This window comes from Strongylocentrotus purpuratus, unplaced genomic scaffold (assembly GCF_000002235.5).
Source record: "Strongylocentrotus purpuratus isolate Spur 01 unplaced genomic scaffold, Spur_5.0 spur5_scaffold_4, whole genome shotgun sequence".
Classification (NCBI taxonomy): domain Eukaryota; kingdom Metazoa; phylum Echinodermata; class Echinoidea; order Camarodonta; family Strongylocentrotidae; genus Strongylocentrotus; species Strongylocentrotus purpuratus.
The window spans coordinates 10,091,678-10,109,481 of NW_022145610.1; the positions used below are offsets into that span (position 1 = coordinate 10,091,678).

Below are 17,804 nucleotides of genomic sequence, written 5' to 3' on the forward strand. Positions count from 1 at the left end.
AAGAACCACAGGCTTTTTTTAATGCAAGCACTATATACCTCAAGAGAACAGCCCATAAGGAAAAGCCATCATCATAAACTCTAAATCAAAAATAATATGATAGAAAGCTTTCTAAGTCTCTGTTTTCATCAGCTCGAATTTGCCAAATAACCCGCTAATTTAACTATCCCGATCGCAAAATTAACCAGTTATTTTGCGTCCTCATCAAATCGCAGTTGCAATTAGCAGGATATTAGGTCGAGAAAACATCCCGGAAACTGTTGGTGTTGTTTCCAAAATATCTCGCTTTTGGGGAAATAGCGGGCTAATTAATTTTGTGCCCGTCCGAGCTAGTTTGTGATGAGCGTATCGGTCTGGTGAAAACGCAATTTCGAGCTTCGGGATAATATATCCAGAGTCTGAAAATAGCGGGTTATTTGGCAGACTCTAGCTGATGAAAACAGGCATATAGTACCATGCACCTATTATGCTAGGTCCATGCTGAGACCCAGGGGCGTAAATCCCGGGGGGATGGGGGGGGGGGGGCTGCATCCCCCCTGGCTTGAGGTAGGGGGGTGGCCTGTACAATCATCCCCCCCTGATATTACAAAAAAAAGAGAGACAAAAAAGGAAGAAGAAGAAGAAGACGAAACTAGAAATGCAATCGTGTCACAACGATGTGCGTGCAATGACGCCGTGTTTCTACGTGTCGAACGAAATAGCTTCTCTCGGACTATCCAGAGCAATTTGTACGAAGTCTTTAGCTTCTGTAATATTGGAGACAGGTAGGGCGAAAGAAAGGCCTCAATAGTGACCTTGATGGGATGGTAGTGACTATGCCTACGATGTTTGAAAGAAATTGGGATAGGGGAAAGAACCTAGAAAGGGCTCGCAAGCACTGCGTGCAAAAACAAATGGGATTAGTTGCATGTTCGTCATTGCAATCAAGATCGTTCTAGGGGTCAAAAGCGTGAACCCGATTTGCCCCATAGACAATGCGTGTAATGCATGGGCGGAAAACGTAGAGGATCTGTATTATGACCGGAGTTAAATTGTTTTTTCTCTCTCTCTTTATGTCTCTTTATGGGCCGTATATGGTATCATTGGAAAGAGAATTTCATGGTCGTTATTGTAAACTACTCTCTTTTTTTCTATGATAATCCTATCGAAACATGTGATGTAAAATAGATTTAAAGGACAAAATGGCGTCTTAAATGGCCCCCTTGACCAATTTCGAAAATCCGGCCATGAGGTGCCCTGCGTATTGCATCTCGGAATGTCATTGCAAATTTTCAAGGAAAAAAAAGGATGTTTAGGGGGCGAAAAGTAGTCTGAAAAAAATGACGTCATGGCCGATAAGTGTTATAATCGGGCGGAATTCGTATAGTGACCCTTGTTCAAATGCGATTTACTCACAATTTTCTGTGTAAACATATACCATACTTGGTATCATTCGAAAGGGCACTTCATTGCGGTCAGTTTGACACCATTGTCATCTGCACGCAATGTACTGCACGCATTAAAGGCGCTATTACGTAATGCATAGCAAATTCATCATTTTTGGCGATAACTTTGCGCTGACGTTAGTAAAATTTCCCGAATTTAGCAGACAGTTGTCACGTATATGGATACATGTGTCTGCCAAGTTTCAACGACGTAGGTATAAAGATCGCCATTTTAGAGCAAGTTGAAGTTATTTCGGAATTTTCTTGAAAATGGCGAATTTGGAGGGCAATTTTCGCAAATTTGGTCAGTGATAGGGTATATAATTTTGTATATGGCTGGAAAGGGCATATCCTCAAGTATCTAAATCCAAAAAAGGGTACGGCTCTGCCAAGCCATAATGGAGATACGGCCACAGAGAGAAAGCCAATTTCCAGAACTTTAGAGGGCGCTATTTATGTTTTGCAAAACCATTGGAGCGTGAAATTTGGCAAGGCTATGTGCATTTATGAAATTAAGATACTGTAAGATTTAAATACAAAACGGAATTTATATGAGAAAGTTATGGCAGTTTTAGATTATTTAGGGGTCAATTTCTCAAGAATTTGAGAGATTTTTGACGGAGTCGGTTTCAGATTTGAATTTTAAGTACGAAGATGGCATTTTGAAGGTCAGGTTATACGTCGCAGATGAAAGAACACCTCTTAGACTATCTAGAGGAATTTGTTAGAAGTTTGTAGGATCTAGGATAGTGGAGATAGGAAGGAAGATAGAAAGGCCTTAAAATGGACCAGAAACGGACAAAATGGCGCCTGGACGGTCATGCATAACTGATTTCGAAAATCGAAAAAGTAGGTGACCTTGATGAGATGCTAGAGATGATGCCTACGAAATTTGAAAGGAAAAGGACTTGAGGAAAGTACCTTACTAGGAATCACAAGCACTACGTGCAAAACGAATGGGATTTTTGGACGATAAGGAAAACAAGAATATTAATGGGGCAGAATGTGAACGAAAACAAGGCAATGACGAAGGTTCGTCATTGCAAAAATGTGATTGTTTCAATTTCAGCATAATGCATGAGAAATTAGTTATTTTTTATGTATGTAAAACTGTATAGCCTACACGTATACAGTATGTCACTATCATTAAGAATAGTTGGCGACGTGCGCGAACAAGCACTTCATAAACTTCAGAATAATTTTTCGTTATTTTGCAAGGTATTATTATAGCCCAGACGTAAAGTGCGCGAGCGCGCGAGCGCTTAAAAAGTGCAATCATGTACAGTAGATGCCCGGCTCCCACTTAGTGTTATTTAGGGTACGCGTACGCTCGTTCCCTCCCTTTGAAAGCACCCCCACCCTATGTCAGGACTGCCAACATATCTGAATCCCCCTTTCGCCGGCTTTTCGCTGGCTTTTCCTATTTTGGAGACCCCCCCCCAAAAAAAAAAAAAAAATAATAAAAATCCGGATCACTGCTAAATGTACCACACCCCCCCCCCCCGATTTCAGGTGAGCTCTTGTCGATCGAGGGGGACTGAGGGGCAATGCTTTTAATTTTCAAAATGAAATAATCCTGAATGAGCTTTCAAAGCTAGCAGGAATTTCAGGAATTTGATCCCGGGATTTGATCAATTTTTCTATGATATTCAAGATATTTTATAACCCCCTTTTTACATTTCTCAGGAGTCCAAAGAGAGAGAGAAAAAAACCCACCCCCTTTTTAAAGAAATTAAGAGTCGAGAATGGTACAACGAATCGTCTTCTTTCTCTAATGGTTTAATGAAACGTAAAAGCTTCCGCGCTTTGCGCGGGAGGGAGGGGGGGGGGGGGGAAGGGAAAAACTGAATTCAGATGAGGATTAAAAGTCGAGAACAGTACAACGAATCGTCTTCTTTCTCTAATGATTTAATGAAACGTAATAGCTTCCGCGCTTCGCGCGGGAGGGAAGGGGGGGGGGGGGAAGGAAAAAACTAAATTTAGAGGAGAATTAAAGTCGAGAACGGTACAACGAATCGTTTTCTTTCTCTAATGATTAAAGAAACGTAAAAGCTTCCGCGCTTCGCGCGGGAGGAAAGGGGGGGGGGGGGAAGGAAGGGAAAAACTGAATTCAGATGAGGATTAAAAGTCGAGAACGGTACAACGAATCGTCTTCTTTCTCTAATGATTTAATGAAACGTAAAAGCTTAGGCGCTTCGCGCGGGAGGGGAGGGGGAACTGAATTCAGACGAGGATTAAGAGTCGAGAACGGTACAACGAATCGTCTTCTTTCTCTAATTATTTAATGAAACGTAAAAGCTTCCGCGCTTCGCGCAGGAGGGGGTAGGGAAAAACTGAATTCAGATGAGGATTAAAAGTCGAGAACGGTAAAACGAATCGTCTTCTTTTCGTAATGATTTAATGAAACGTAAAAGCTTCCGCGCTTTGCGCGGGAGGGAGGGGGGGGGGGAAGGGAAAAAACTGAATTCAGATGAGGATTAAAAGTCGAGAACGGTACAACGAATCGTCTTCTTTCTCTAATGATTTAATGAAACGTAATAGCTTCCGCGCTTCGCGCGGGAGGAAAGGGGGGGGGGGGAAGGAAGGGAAAAACTGAATTCAGATGAGGATTAAAAGTCGAGAACGGTACAACGAATCGTCTTCTTTCTCTAATGATTTAATGAAACGTAAAAGCTTAGGCGCTTCGCGCGGGAGGGGAGGGGGAACTGAATTCAGACGAGGATTAAGAGTCGAGAACGGTACAACGAATCGTCTTCTTTCTCTAATTATTTAATGAAACGTAAAAGCTTCCGCGCTTCGCGCAGGAGGGGGTAGGGAAAAACTGAATTCAGATGAGGATTAAAAGTCGAGAACGGTAAAACGAATCGTCTTCTTTTCGTAATGATTTAATGAAACGTAAAAGCTTCCGCGCTTTGCGCGGGAGGGAGGGGGGGGGGGGGGGAAGGGAAAAACTGAATTCAGATGAGGATTAAAAGTCGAGAACGGTACAACGAATCGTCTTCTTTCTCTAATGATTTAATGAAACGTAATAGCTTCCGCGCTTCGCGCGGGAGGGAAGGGGGGGGGGGGGAAGGAAAAAACTAAATTTAGAGGAGAATTAAAGTCGAGAACGGTACAACGAATCGTTTTCTTTCTCTAATGATTAAAGAAACGTAAAAGCTTCCGCGCTTCGCGCGGGAGGAAAGGGGGGGGGGGAGGGAAAAACTGAATTCAGATGAGGATTAAAAGTCGAGAACGGTACAACGAATCGTCTTCTTTCTCTAATGATTTAATGAAACGTAAAAGCTTAGGCGCTTCGCGCGGGAGGGGAGGGGGGGAACTGAATTCAGACGAGGATTAAGAGTCGAGAACGGTACAACGAATCGTCTTCTTTCTCTAATTATTGAATGAAACGTAAAAGCTTCCGCGCTTCGCGCAGGAGGGGGGAAGGGGAAAACTGAATTCAGATGAGGATTAAAAGTCGAGAACGGTAAAACGAATCGTCTTCTTTTCGTAATGATTTAATGAAACGTGAAAGCTTCCGCGCTTCGCGCGGGAGGGGAGGGGGGAACTGAATTCAGACGAGGATTAACAGTCGAGAACAGAACAACGAATCGTCTTCTCTCTCTAATGATTTAATGAAACGTAAAAGCTTCCGCGCTTTGCGCGGGAGGGAGGGGGGGGGAGAGAAAAACTGAATTCAGGGGGGGGGAAACTAAACTCAGACGAGGATTAAGAGTCGAGAACGGTACAACGAATCGTCTTCTTTCTCCAATGATTTTATGAAACGTAAAAGCTTCCGCGCTTCGCGCGGGAGGGGAGGGGGAACTGAATTCAGACGAGGATTAAGAGTCGAGAACGGAACAACGAATCGTCTTCTTTCTCTAATATTGTTGTTTGTTCGTTTGTGTGTGTGCGTGTGTGTGTGTGTGCGTTTGTGTGTGTGTGTTGTGTGTTTGTGCGTGCGCGATCGCGCGCTTGCGTAAATTAGTGTGGGCGTGTGCTCGTGCTAGTATGTGATGGCTATCGCCGATCATCCCCCCCCCCCACTCCTCGGTACGGATTTACGCCCCTGCTGAGACCAGGTAGTTGTGAATTAACTCCATGCTGACACCGGATTTAGCTGCTGGTGCTGCTATACTTGTGATATTTTGTACACAAAGCAACTTGTATTTCTCCTGTTTGTGGAAACAGGAGAGCATCTGTATTTAAAGGTAAAGGCCGGTGGTGGTAAAATTGCGGTTCAAGGGTTTTGGGTGCAAAATACCCATTCAATATTGTTTAAATATTGCCTTCAGAGGTTTAGATGGCAATAGTTCAACCTAAATTCGCAAAAAAGCAGAAATATATACCCAAATGTTCAATGTCGAAGTGCATTCGCGATATCTATCCAGGCCGGATCGATATGATAATTTACCAAATATTATTAGTAGGCGGTTTCCCGGCAAAATTTGTATCATCACGTATTAGTCAAAACATATTCTTTCACATGATTGGTAATAAGAGCTTCCATTTCATTTTTTGAGAGGGGGGGGGGGGGGTGAATGGTCATAATTAGGCGTCGAAATTTAACACATGAACACACACGATTCTAGAATTAAAGAGATGGATGTGATATATATTTGTTTTAGGATGTTCTAAAAGTATTTTTAGTTTACGTTCATAGCATTTCAAAGATAACTTGTTACTACCATTAGAGTCACTCATAATACTCTTGTAAAAATCTTGTAAAAACTGTAACAACTGATTGATTTTGTAATTAATTTTTCCTTAGAAAAGTTGGGGAGGGAGTATACTTGTATATGCCACCCCCTCCCTCAAAAGTGGTATGTTCTGTATAAATGGTATTTAAGTATTCTTGATATTTATACCTGGTTCTTGCTCATACAAATTTTAAGAGGTATTTCCGCTACCTGCAAATTCTAAACAAGTTGATATATCTGAAATCGTTTTACCAAGACTGAAGATGTTTTACCAAAAATTGAAAGCATAATTATGAAGTTGATGTAAACACATAAATATAACTCTGTAGTAAAAGAGACATATTTACAAGATTTTATTTTACATAATAATGTAATATACTTTGAACATAAGGAGCGTCAAGTCTGACACACACATGTGCGCTAGACAAGAACCCACTAAGAACTAATTATAATTATCATTATTAATCTCCAACTTTGATGAAACTATTTTTAACATTGATCTTTTCAGATGCACCTGTGTTTATGTTTATTCATGGAGGCTACTGGCAGATAAAGGAAATGTGGTGAAGTTCTTTCCTTTTGCAAAGATTTTAGCACATCACACCGTAAATCGTTGAAATCAAATCATTAAAACGAGTGTTGACATGAAAATGATGTGTTGAATAAACGCAGATGTCAATATGTGGGACTGGGTGATAATTATGACCTCTCAGGAAGAAAAAAAAACGTATTGTAAGATTTGAAATGTATGTTTTTATCAAGCTTTCAAAAGTCATCCTCTTATGTTGCAGTGGTATTGCTTCTTCAATCATAATTATATAGGCCTACATTTATGAATAAGCCCACATTATTTTATTCATACATGCATATTGATCATTGATTTGTCCATACATGCATATTTATTCATTAATGCATATTCATTTATTTATACATGTATATTCATTAATTCATACATGTATATTCATTGATTCATTTATTACACAGTACCTTTTATAATACAAGGGCCCTGTGTCAGACATAGGGCACCCTCAGTGTTATAATAATAATACTCGTTTTTCTTAATTGCACTTAGCCATTTAATGACAAAAGGGCTAACAGTATTACATGTATTATTATTACTACCCCGGTCAGCGGATTCAAATTACCATTCTGTACATCATAATGTACTTTCTCCACTCTCTGGGGAGCTACCAAGCTAGTCGCCTTTTAATGGGCGCGGACATGCTATTCCAACCAAACTGACATTTACATCCTTCCGGGTACCCAATTAACACCCGGGTGGAGAGGAGCAATGCTGATAAAATGCAATAGATGATATGCCTTGCTCAAGGACATAAGTGCTATGCTGGGGCTGGAACCCATGACGTCATTTTCCAGTCAATCAGCTATAGTCAAACATATAGCTCTATAAAACTTTTGAACATAACCATTGATAAGCAATTATTTGAGTATCCTATAAAGCATTGTTACTGATATTGACCATGCAAAAGATTTATGACACTTGACCCTGGCCTTGATGTGACATTTGACATTTTTCTCTGTTTGTGTTTTGCTGGCAGTAAGGATATTAGCTCTTTAATGGGAGGTCCTCTCATCAAGAATGGTGCTGTGTTGGTCACGGTTGGACATACCTTAGCGCCTGAGCGTAAGTGTTGCCAATTTGGGAAATTGTAATAATCTGGATTTATGTAGCGCTTAATATGAAATACCGTCTCTAAGTGCTGTACTATCCCTTATTAAAAAATTACCATGGTAACGATGGTTCTTTGTCCAAATTACCATTCACCATTCGAACCATGGTACCCTGGTATCAAACAATGGTTGTTTGAGACAATGGTACCTTTTCATAAGAACCATATGTATAAGGGTTTCGTCTCTAAGTGCTTTACAAATGTTATTTTCCGGTCATCAGATTCGTTCATGCACAATGTGAACCATCTTCATTCCATGGGGAGTATTCCTATCATTATGGTCACCGTGGAAGCATATGGCAATTACTATCACAAAGGCCTTCGTCATCCTACCAGGTCCCCATTTATCTCCTGGGTATGGAGTGGCAAATGTAAATAATGCCTTGCGAAAGGGCATGAGTACCGTAGGGATACGGCACCTATAGGATACACTGTGGAAGCTAAATGTACCATTTCATCATAACCATAGGCTACAGACGTGACAAAACCGTAGCATTTTGTTTAGGTGACGTATACGCTTCACATTAAGCATCTTATAACACATGCAGAGCTGAGTGCTGTTTCCTTTAATTTTCATGTAATAAAACATTGCTTTAAAAGAAGGATGTGTCTAGTTATGACATTTCATTCATATACATACTCATTTCCTTAATTACTTACAGATAATTAGAACATTTTTACAGCAGTGGAGTTTTCAAATTTATTGTTGAAAATTCGCAATTTGTCCATGTTTTGTTTTGTTTTCAATTTTATATCTGTATATAGGTACTCTACATGAAATTGTGGAACAGGTTAAAAAGGCTGTGGTTTTTGTGGCCAAAAGATTTCCAGAAACTAGGTTAGAACAAAAAATAACTGTACGAAGCTATGAATAACGCTATTATGCGATAAACCGCTTTGGTTTTCCAGCAAGGCAAAATTAAATGAGATAAGCATAATTCGCATTACATATCTATAGTTGTTAACACACATAATAAGAAAGTACGTCTTGGACCTTTGTTGCGTGCAACTACCTTTTGCTTCACCAACGCTTGCCATTCACTTCTACATTAACACTTCAGTTGCTTTTGTTGCCTCTCTGTGCAGTTGCAATGCTCATTTGCCACATGTGAAAATTTGCACAAAACAGTGGGCACCTATTTACGAAACAATGCAACACAATGGCTTTTTAAAAACACCAATATCCAGTCTTGATTAGCTCCATGATAACCCTGTTAACACCGATTAATCTTGCTTTTGAAACAGTTATGTAATGTTGAAGTCCTTTTTGTTATCATTTTTCCATGTGGCACAGGGAGATTAATTTTGGGGGGCATATCATGGAAGAAGAACAAAATTGGTTGCTGCGTCACATGTAAACAAGTTTTTACTTGTAAAATTCTGTATTTTTTAAGTGCTTTAAATTGATTTAAGGTTGTGTTATTATACAAACACTACAGAATAGGTCAAACTAAAACAATTGACTAAAAATATTTCTTATACAGCCATGTAATTGTTGCACATGGAGTTGAGTACTATGTGCTGGCATTCGAATAATACATTGCTCTTAGTATATTTTTTTTCGTGTACTTTCTCATGACAATGGTACTCCTGAATTGTGAAACATAATTCAAAACTATCATAGACAAAATTAAATGCCTGTTTAATTCAAATTTAATTGTCCTTTTTCTAATCACAGAGGGATTTTCATATCCGGTCACTCGGCTGGTGGTCATCTGTCGGCCATGATGCTGTCCGTAGACTGGTCAAGCCTTCTTGAGGGAAGCAAGAACCTTGTCAAAGGTGATGGTCAAAACTAATCCTACGACATATGCTGCAGGCATAATTTCGTCAAAAGTATATAGGGTTTAGGTTTCGGGTTGCAGTTGGGGTGTTAGCACATTGGTTGCTTTCAATCGACGGAAGGATTGTTTTGTGTAACGGCTTTGCAAAATTAGTAGTTTCCAAACCACATCATTTTCATTACTAAAACTAGGCACAACAAAATTTAGCAATACAAATATGCATTCTTTTACAATCATAATATTCTAAATGTTCGTTTGATGTCACTCCAAGTAATATATACGTTTTATTTTCTTTGTAATTTGTATGTAGGTATCCTTCCTATTTCTGCTGTATTTGATGTTCGACCTCTTACAAAAACTTACATCAACGAGCCATTGCTTCTTACAGAGTAAGTATTAGAGAGAAAGAGGGGGAGATAAAGAGAGAGAGGGGGAGAGAGAGACAGGGAGCCGAAGAGTAGAAGAGGAGTGAGTGTGTGTGTGTGTGTGTGAGAGAGAGATAATGAGATATAATGGAGAGATGATTTCATCGTAAACGGGAGTGGAGAGAAGAGGGTGTAAGACATTGAGAGATTAAGAGAGAGAGAGAGAGAGAGAGAGAGAGAGAAAGAGAGGAGATGGGAGTGAAACAGATAGTGAAGGAGGTTAAAGACGGTTAGATCGCCAGTATGTACACATTTTGGAGGGGAGGGTGATAATGCCAACCCATCTTTTTGCACCCTTTGATCTTGTGCATGTCACAAAAAGGACAATTAATATTATTTTCTTGCTCATCATTTATCTTTTTTTTTATTCAGGGAAAAGTTTGTTTGATTCCATTAGCATTACCAGATTAAAAGATATGATTTTCTTTACTATCTTTTGCTAATCTAGTACATCGTATTTTGGCAAATGTTATTTCTTTTTAGTCATGAGCATCCATTGAAAGATTTGTTTATGAGAATTTGATTTGTGTGATTCTGTTAGAATTTCCATAATTACAAGAACTGATAATTACCTTCAATCTTTCTTCAGGTCAAGTGCATCTTCTGTGAGCCCTCTTCTCCTTGTGGATGCTATCCCTACATGCAATCTAGGGGTCAAAGTTCACATCCTGGTAGCCGAGTATGATCCACCTGTACATCAAACACAAGCACAAGATTACAGCAAGGTTTGTACGGAATAATTACGTTGAAATGTATGAACCTGGGCCGGTATTTAATTCAATATTTAAGTTTTAAAAAATAAGTATTTTACTTAGTTTTCTTAATTTATGTATGTGGTAAATTATATAGATCCGGCCAGGATAGATATCGCGAATGAACATTGAACATTTGGGCATATGTCTGCTTTTTTGCGAATTTAGGTTGAAGTATTGCAATCTAAATATCTTAATGCAATATTTAAACAATATTGAATGGATATTTTGCACCCAAAACCCTTGAACCGCAATTTTACCACTACCGGTCTTTACCTTTAAGTAAATTACTTAGCCAACTTTGGTTCAAGGTTTTGGCTAAGTTACCCTATACAAATTGTAATCGGCAGTTTCCTACCAGACTTAAGCCGATTATTGATTGGCAGGCAAATGGTTTGAGCTTGCCTTCATAAACAAATCTTAAATTGTCTTCTTTTAAAAATCAAATGACAAACATTTGTGTTGTATTTTAAGTGAGCGCCTCTTTAATTATGACTTGCGCTTGATGAGCCTGTCTCCTTCTGTTAGTATTTAATTTATCTAGTATATAACGTTCAGCACATAACAAACTTTAATTCTTCTAATGTATGACATTATCGAATTGTGGATAAGATGGTATCAACGTCCTTCTTCTTTCTTTCCCGTTAGCTTCTAGCAGCTAGTGGTCTAGATGTTGAAATGATGACGTTACCCGGTAGAGATCATTTTGAGGAGATCATGGAGTTACCTGATGAAAACTGCCCATTTCAAAAGGTATGTCATCGACCCTCTATGCGCCCCATTATAGTACCTCGCTGAGCAGCGAATGCTTATCTGATGGATGTTGGCGAAAATCAGGGTTCGCCTTTGCAACATTTAGAGAATTTAGCGATGTTTAGCGACAATTATGATTAGCAACATTTGAGCGAATGTTTAGGGCCTATCTCACTGAGCGGCGAATGCTTGCGAACGTAGCGAATTTGGGGTTTCGCCAGAGTTTGTAAAATGTTGTAAAAGGTTGCAAGAAAGATCGCAAACAGTTTTCTTTGTTGTAAACAGTTTTTCTTGTCGCAAAGAAATTTTGAACATGTTCAAAATTTCTTTGCGAATTTATTTTTCCGCAAACAGTTGCAGGCGTTTGCAAAACAGTCGTTAGCGTTTGCAAAACAGTCGTAAGCCTTTGCAAACGGTTGTTAAACGGTTTTGCTCTTTGTTTTCGTCAGTTCTCTGTGTTTCGCCAAAGCTAGCGACCACGTTACCATATGGTTCCTTTATAAAATCGACCCATTGAGTACCAGTAGTTAGCAAAAGGTCTCAAACGTTCACAAATAGTGGCAAAGGATTGGCAAATAGTTGCTAATCTTCGCAAAAGTTGTCGCTAACATTTGTTTACAGTCGCTAATAGTCGCCAACTGCCTTTCGCAAACACTTTCGGAGACATTCGCTCAAATGTTGCTAATTGTCGCTAAACGTCACTTAATGTCGCTGATTTTCGCCAACATTCGTCAGAAAAGTTGGCGAATCCAAATTCGCAACGTTCGCAAGCATTCGCTGCTCAGTGAGAAAGGCAGTTGGCGACTATTAGCGACTGTGAGCAAAATTGTTAGCAACAGCTTTTGCGAAGATTAGCAACAATGTGCCAATCCTTTGCCACTATTTGTGAATGTTTGGGACCTTTTGCTAACTCCTGGTACTCATGGTCACGTGGTCGGTAGCATTGGCGAATCAAAAAGAACTTCAGCGACACCGTCTTAAAACCGTTTTCAAAGGCTTACGATTGTTTGGCAACGCTTGCAACTTTTGCGGAAAAAGAAATTCGCAAAGAAATTTCGAACATGTTCAAAACTTATTTGCGACAAGAAAAACTGTTTGCGACAATGAAAACTGTTCGAAATTTCTTTGCGAACTTTCTTGAAACCTTGTACGAACCGTTTACGAACCCTGGCGAAACGCCAAATTCGCTACGTTCGCAAGCATTCGCCGCTCAGTGAGATACCCCCTTTTAGATTTCAAAAGAAAATTTTCCTGCATTACCTGTAATATGCTAGTGATGTAATTTTGCTTGAGTGGCTGTACACATAAATCCATGGATGCAAATCATTGAGGACACTTTACTTTTATACTTGGACACAATAGATAATGAATGAATGCCACAATGAACTTTTACTATATATTATGCATTATCAATTGAGTTTTTCATTCTTGAAGGAAATAAATGGAAGAAAAAAAAGACAAATGTTGTGCGGGATCCGTCGCGTGGAATCCCTCATTTGTAGTTTTGTGAAGAAATAGTCTCCGCCTCCCTGGGAGTATTTCACAAAGATCATCAGTCGAACTTATATCTAAGTTGGATTTATGGATTATGGAAAGCCGTTAGCAATTTACTATGAAAACATTGTGTAAAAGTTATTTTAAAAGGCATAAAATGTTGACTCAAATCATTCATATTAGTTTTATATTACTGACAGCATGTCTCTGTAATTTTACTACTCGCAGGTCTTCCTTCGAGCGATGGGTTTGACATCTTGATGGCCATCCTTCAAGACAATAGTAAAGTGAACTTCTGTGGTAATATTTGGCTGAGTTCTGCATGGTTAAGGACCAAACTTTGATGCCACAATAATGCACAGGCCTCTGTATAATTTTGTATAATCCACCTGTATATACTGGCCATGTATTTTGTCTCTCTTCAAAGTAAAGTGAACTTATGTGGTAATATATTGGTAAAATAGTTAAAGAGGTTGAGTTCTGGCTACGGACCAAAGTTTGATGCCACAAGAATGCACAGGCCCATATAAAGTTAATCATGTCTTTGTGACTGCCTCTCTATAATATAATCCACCTGTTTATAGTGGCCATGTATTTTGTCTCTTCATACAAAGTAAGGTGAACCTCTGAGGTAATATATTGGTAACATATTCATTATAGGGTGCGTTTGTACAACATGACACAGCTGTGGCGCGCGCTCCCTCTCCGAACCGGAAATTTGCCTGGGACCGAAATAATGTATACGCGCTCCAAAACAGCTTTGCGTTTATCATCTCTCAGAAACGTAAGTCTGGCTCATAGTGGGTATCAAAACGCACTTTTGTTAGCGTTTTTCTAATATACACATATATTCCTGGCAGGAATTAATTCTTTGAAATGCTAGAGCGCCGTAATGGCAGCACAGCTAAAGTCAGGGTAATAATCTCCAAGTGTGGAAGCACTTAGTGATTGTAATAAGCGCTATATAAAACTGAGTATTAGTATTATGCCTATATCTAATTAAAGACGTTTGAAAACGTTTGTGCGTTTATCAACATGCACAATTTGCCTGAATCAAGTTTGAAAACGCTGATTATAGGCTTGACAAGATTTGATAAACGCACCCAAAGATACAGAGAAGGCTGAGGTGCAGATGTAAGAATATTAACAATATTGAAAGTTTGATTTGTTGGAGCGCATGGGTTTGCATGCTAGATTGTTTATTGAATGGCTGAAAGTAGTTGCATTTTCTTTGTAAAGATTTCAAAGGGAAAACCCATGCATTGTTATGTGTTGTTTAAAGACGAGCATAATGTAGTACACCATGTGATTCATAATCTATTTGAGATATGAGGACTATCATCACTTGCTAAGAAGTTATTCAGTGTTCTTTTTGTGATTCAGTTTTGTTGTTCAATAATCCTGTGGCTGAGACTTTTGCAAATCTTGATCGTTTTTGCATAATCTATGAAAGTGTTTTGTTTTATATTAGATCAGTCGCAACTTATTAACACTTCCTTTAGGGCGCACACCTCTCCATTGTTTAAATCATTAAAATTACTTAAACTTCCAGATATTCTTTCTCAAGGTACTTCATTATTTATGTACAAACTCAAACATGCTATGTTACCAAGAACCTTTATGACAGTTTTCGGCGGATGTTTACTCATTTAATACAAACAAAAGGATGACTTCCATCTACCAAAATTCACTCACTCATTTTTGCAAAATAAATCATTTAGATATCAATAATATATATGGGGACATCTTTTGGTTTCTGATGCTTTGTTTCCATGATATTGGCGTTATTCAAAATATATTTTAAACATATAGTCTCGCGGCAACCGGTTGAAAACGCTGTACCAGATGGGTAAAATTTGAGGGGCAGATTGCCGGGAGGGGATAAAAGGCATAATGAGTGGTCCACCCGCCATCAACCCTTTATTGTACTCACCTACGGAAGGTCACGGTTCAAGCTGTTCCCATTCTCATTGATAAAGTTTGTCATAAAATCCTTCGGTATTAAGCTGACTTTGAAACATTTGCGTAAGCTCGAACCGTTGGCATGACCTCCCCACCCCCCCCCCCCCCCCACTCAGTGTTATTTTGGGGTACGCGTATGTATGGTCCCTCTTTTTGAAAGCACCCCTATCTCCGGTGTAAAAGTCAATGGCGATATTTTGGGAACACGCGTGCGGTCCCTCCGATCCCGGAGGGGGGGGGGGGGGGGGGGTGAGTATTCACAGTACCTTTTATTCTGCATCAAGAAGGTATTTTCATCATTTTTTAGTCTTAATTGGAATGTTCTGGAACTTTTTACTAATCCGGTGAGAATCTGTAGAATTAACAAAATGTTGACATTGCTGAAGCCGACAGTAAAGTCCGCTATTATTATTTTTTTTTTAAAGAGAATACAAAAAAACAAAAGCGTATACAAAATAAATGTCACCGAAAAAGAGAGTGTCACTCACTGATCCCTGCAGTATGTACGATACAGAGGCCGAAATGTGTTTGCATTACAATAAGGGTTTTTAAAGGAGCACAGCAATAATTATCAGGGTTTTTGCCCATGGTGGCGTTGGGCTTTTGTCGGCTTTTGTTTAATGGTACTCAGTCGGATTAACAAAGAACAATCATTTCCGCCACTCACTCTTACAATTTTTATTATTATATTAATGTTATAGCTTACTTATATTGATAGAGGAATTATAAAAGATGCAGCCCATATAGAATATTTTATCCACGAGTGTGGAGGAGGGGTAGTGCGTCCCTCCATGGTTTACGATGGTTTAGCAACAACAAAATTGTGAGACTGATGATTCTAACCCCCCCCCCCCCCCCCAATTAGAGCGGGCCGTGAATTGCCTTAGTTTTGTCGAGGTTTTATTTACATCTGCCATATGCCTCTATTGTCATGATTTAGTATTTGGCATAGTTGACTACTTGTTTTGTCTCTGATAATATCAACATTATTTAACTTTTTCTCGAGTGTATGTGCGATATATTGTTTTAATATAATTTGCCTTTGTTTTGTTGCGGTTTTGTTTTTATTTAGCATACCTATATTCTTCGGATAACCCTATATGTATTATAATAGGATTTCATTTTACTTGAGCTTGAATGTAAATTTGTAATGAAGCTATTGCTAGATCTTTTCAAGTTTTCAAGTTTCAAGTTTATTTATTCCACTTTATCAAAGATAACATAATTGAACATAATGAACAATGGTCATTATTATAACTAAACTTACAATACAGAAAACATAATGTACATGGTAATAGTTATAACAGAGAATACAATCATATAAATCAATCAATAAAGTGGGGGATCTACTAAAAAGCAAAGCTTGTATTATGTAGGTCCCGGTTCATATGTTCATATATAAATTAGGGTATCTGAATTAACATAAATATTTACAAAAGCATATATGATTACACGAGGGTTATCTTTAAGTGACACATTTTACTAAACATATCGTAAATAATTGAAAAAAGGAAAAGTTCTGTGCTTTCCTCAGCATAAACAAATATATATGATCAGTGCTTTATTTAGCGCTACTTGTGTGGAGAGAAAGAATAATTGCAAGGAAAACAATTCAGAAAAGAGAACAGGTACGTAAGGAAAGATGATTAACGAGAATGGAAAGTATAACGGAAGAAGAAGACAACAACAAAAAGCAATGTGAAAAAATAAAAATACGGGACGACAAGTGAGAACGTTGTGAACAAGCGGGAAAGAAGAGGAAAAGGGAGAGAGCTAGAGGGAGGGGCAGAGATATCAGGGAAGAATTGACATAGGGTTAAAGCCGTCTTTGACCGGTGGCAGAGAGTGAAATGAATGAAAAGCAGATGTTAGGGGTAACATGTTTAGGTATCATGTTTGTCGTAGGTATTCAACAAGAAATGCTTGAGTTTACGTTTAAACGTGTTAAGTGTGGGGGTTGATTTGAGAGCCGGGTTGAGTGAGTTCCATATGGGTCCAGTATAAATGAATGATTTTGGTAAAGTAACTGTTTTTGTGCGAGGGGGTGAAAATGATTCGACTTCCTACAGCCTTTTCACACACAGCTAAAATTCTATAAACCTGATTAGTATAAACGTGTTTGAAACGTGTTTAAACTAATCACGAGCCTTTCACACACAAAAATTTCGTTGCGATCGTTAATAGTTTCGTGATTAACTACTGCTTGTAAAATGCGCAGTAGTGCCATTGCGCATTGAAGGTCATGTCATATCAATCAAAGCGCACGCTCCATCCAGTTTAAACACGTTTAAACACGCATTTCCTTTCACACACAAAATGTCAAGCTCTCTAGATACGAACTTCGTATCTGCAGCCCGCTTTTAGGCAGCCTTTTCACACACAGCTAAAATTCATCGTATCTAGAGATGATTAGAATCACTCAACAGTTTTAAACATGTTTATAGACAAAATTTCCCAGTGTGAACATCGTTTATACGATGTTGGGATAGATACGAAGTCGCGATCCATACGCCCCTAAAAGCAGGCTGCAGATACGAAGTTCGTATCTAGAGAGCTTGACATTTTGTGTGTGAAAGGAAATTCGTGTTTAAACGTGTTTAAACTGGATGGAGCGTGCGCTTTGATTGACATGACATGACCTTCAATGCGCAATGGCACTACTGCGCATTTTACGAGCAGTAGTTAATCACGAAACTATTAACGATCGCAACGAAATTTCTGTGTGTGAAAGGCTCGTGATTAGTTTAAACACGTTCGAAACACGTTTATACTAATCATGTTTATACACTGTTGCTCATAACGGTGGAATATTTTTTTTTATCCCAATTTATGGAATT

The 17,804-nt window shown here is 38.9% G+C and overlaps 1 protein-coding gene and 1 long non-coding RNA gene across 3 annotated transcripts; both read left to right on the forward strand.

The window, feature by feature from the left end:
* Positions 1-7,664: 7,664 nt before the first annotated feature.
* LOC115929213 (kynurenine formamidase-like) lies at positions 7,665-10,006 on the forward strand. 2 transcript variants are annotated; one of them, XR_004066377.1, is made up of 4 exons: positions 7,665-7,776; positions 8,563-8,635; positions 9,476-9,579; positions 9,892-9,995. XR_004066377.1 is itself a non-coding variant. In XM_030997761.1 (4 exons), exons 1-4 carry the CDS (start codon positions 7,685-7,687, stop codon positions 9,972-9,974), a joined length of 327 nt encoding a protein of 108 aa, XP_030853621.1. In that variant the 5' UTR covers positions 7,665-7,684; the 3' UTR covers positions 9,975-10,006. The 2 variants fall into 2 exon arrangements, 1 of the variants encoding a protein (XP_030853621.1); XM_030997761.1 differs by having other exon boundaries at positions 7,665-7,751; positions 9,892-10,006.
* Positions 10,007-10,461: 455 nt separating this feature from the next.
* LOC115929214 lies at positions 10,462-14,558 on the forward strand. The gene is made up of 3 exons (XR_004066378.1): positions 10,462-10,731; positions 11,407-11,511; positions 13,234-14,558. It is a non-coding gene; the product is annotated as an uncharacterized LOC115929214 (long non-coding RNA).
* Positions 14,559-17,804: the final 3,246 nt, after the last annotated feature.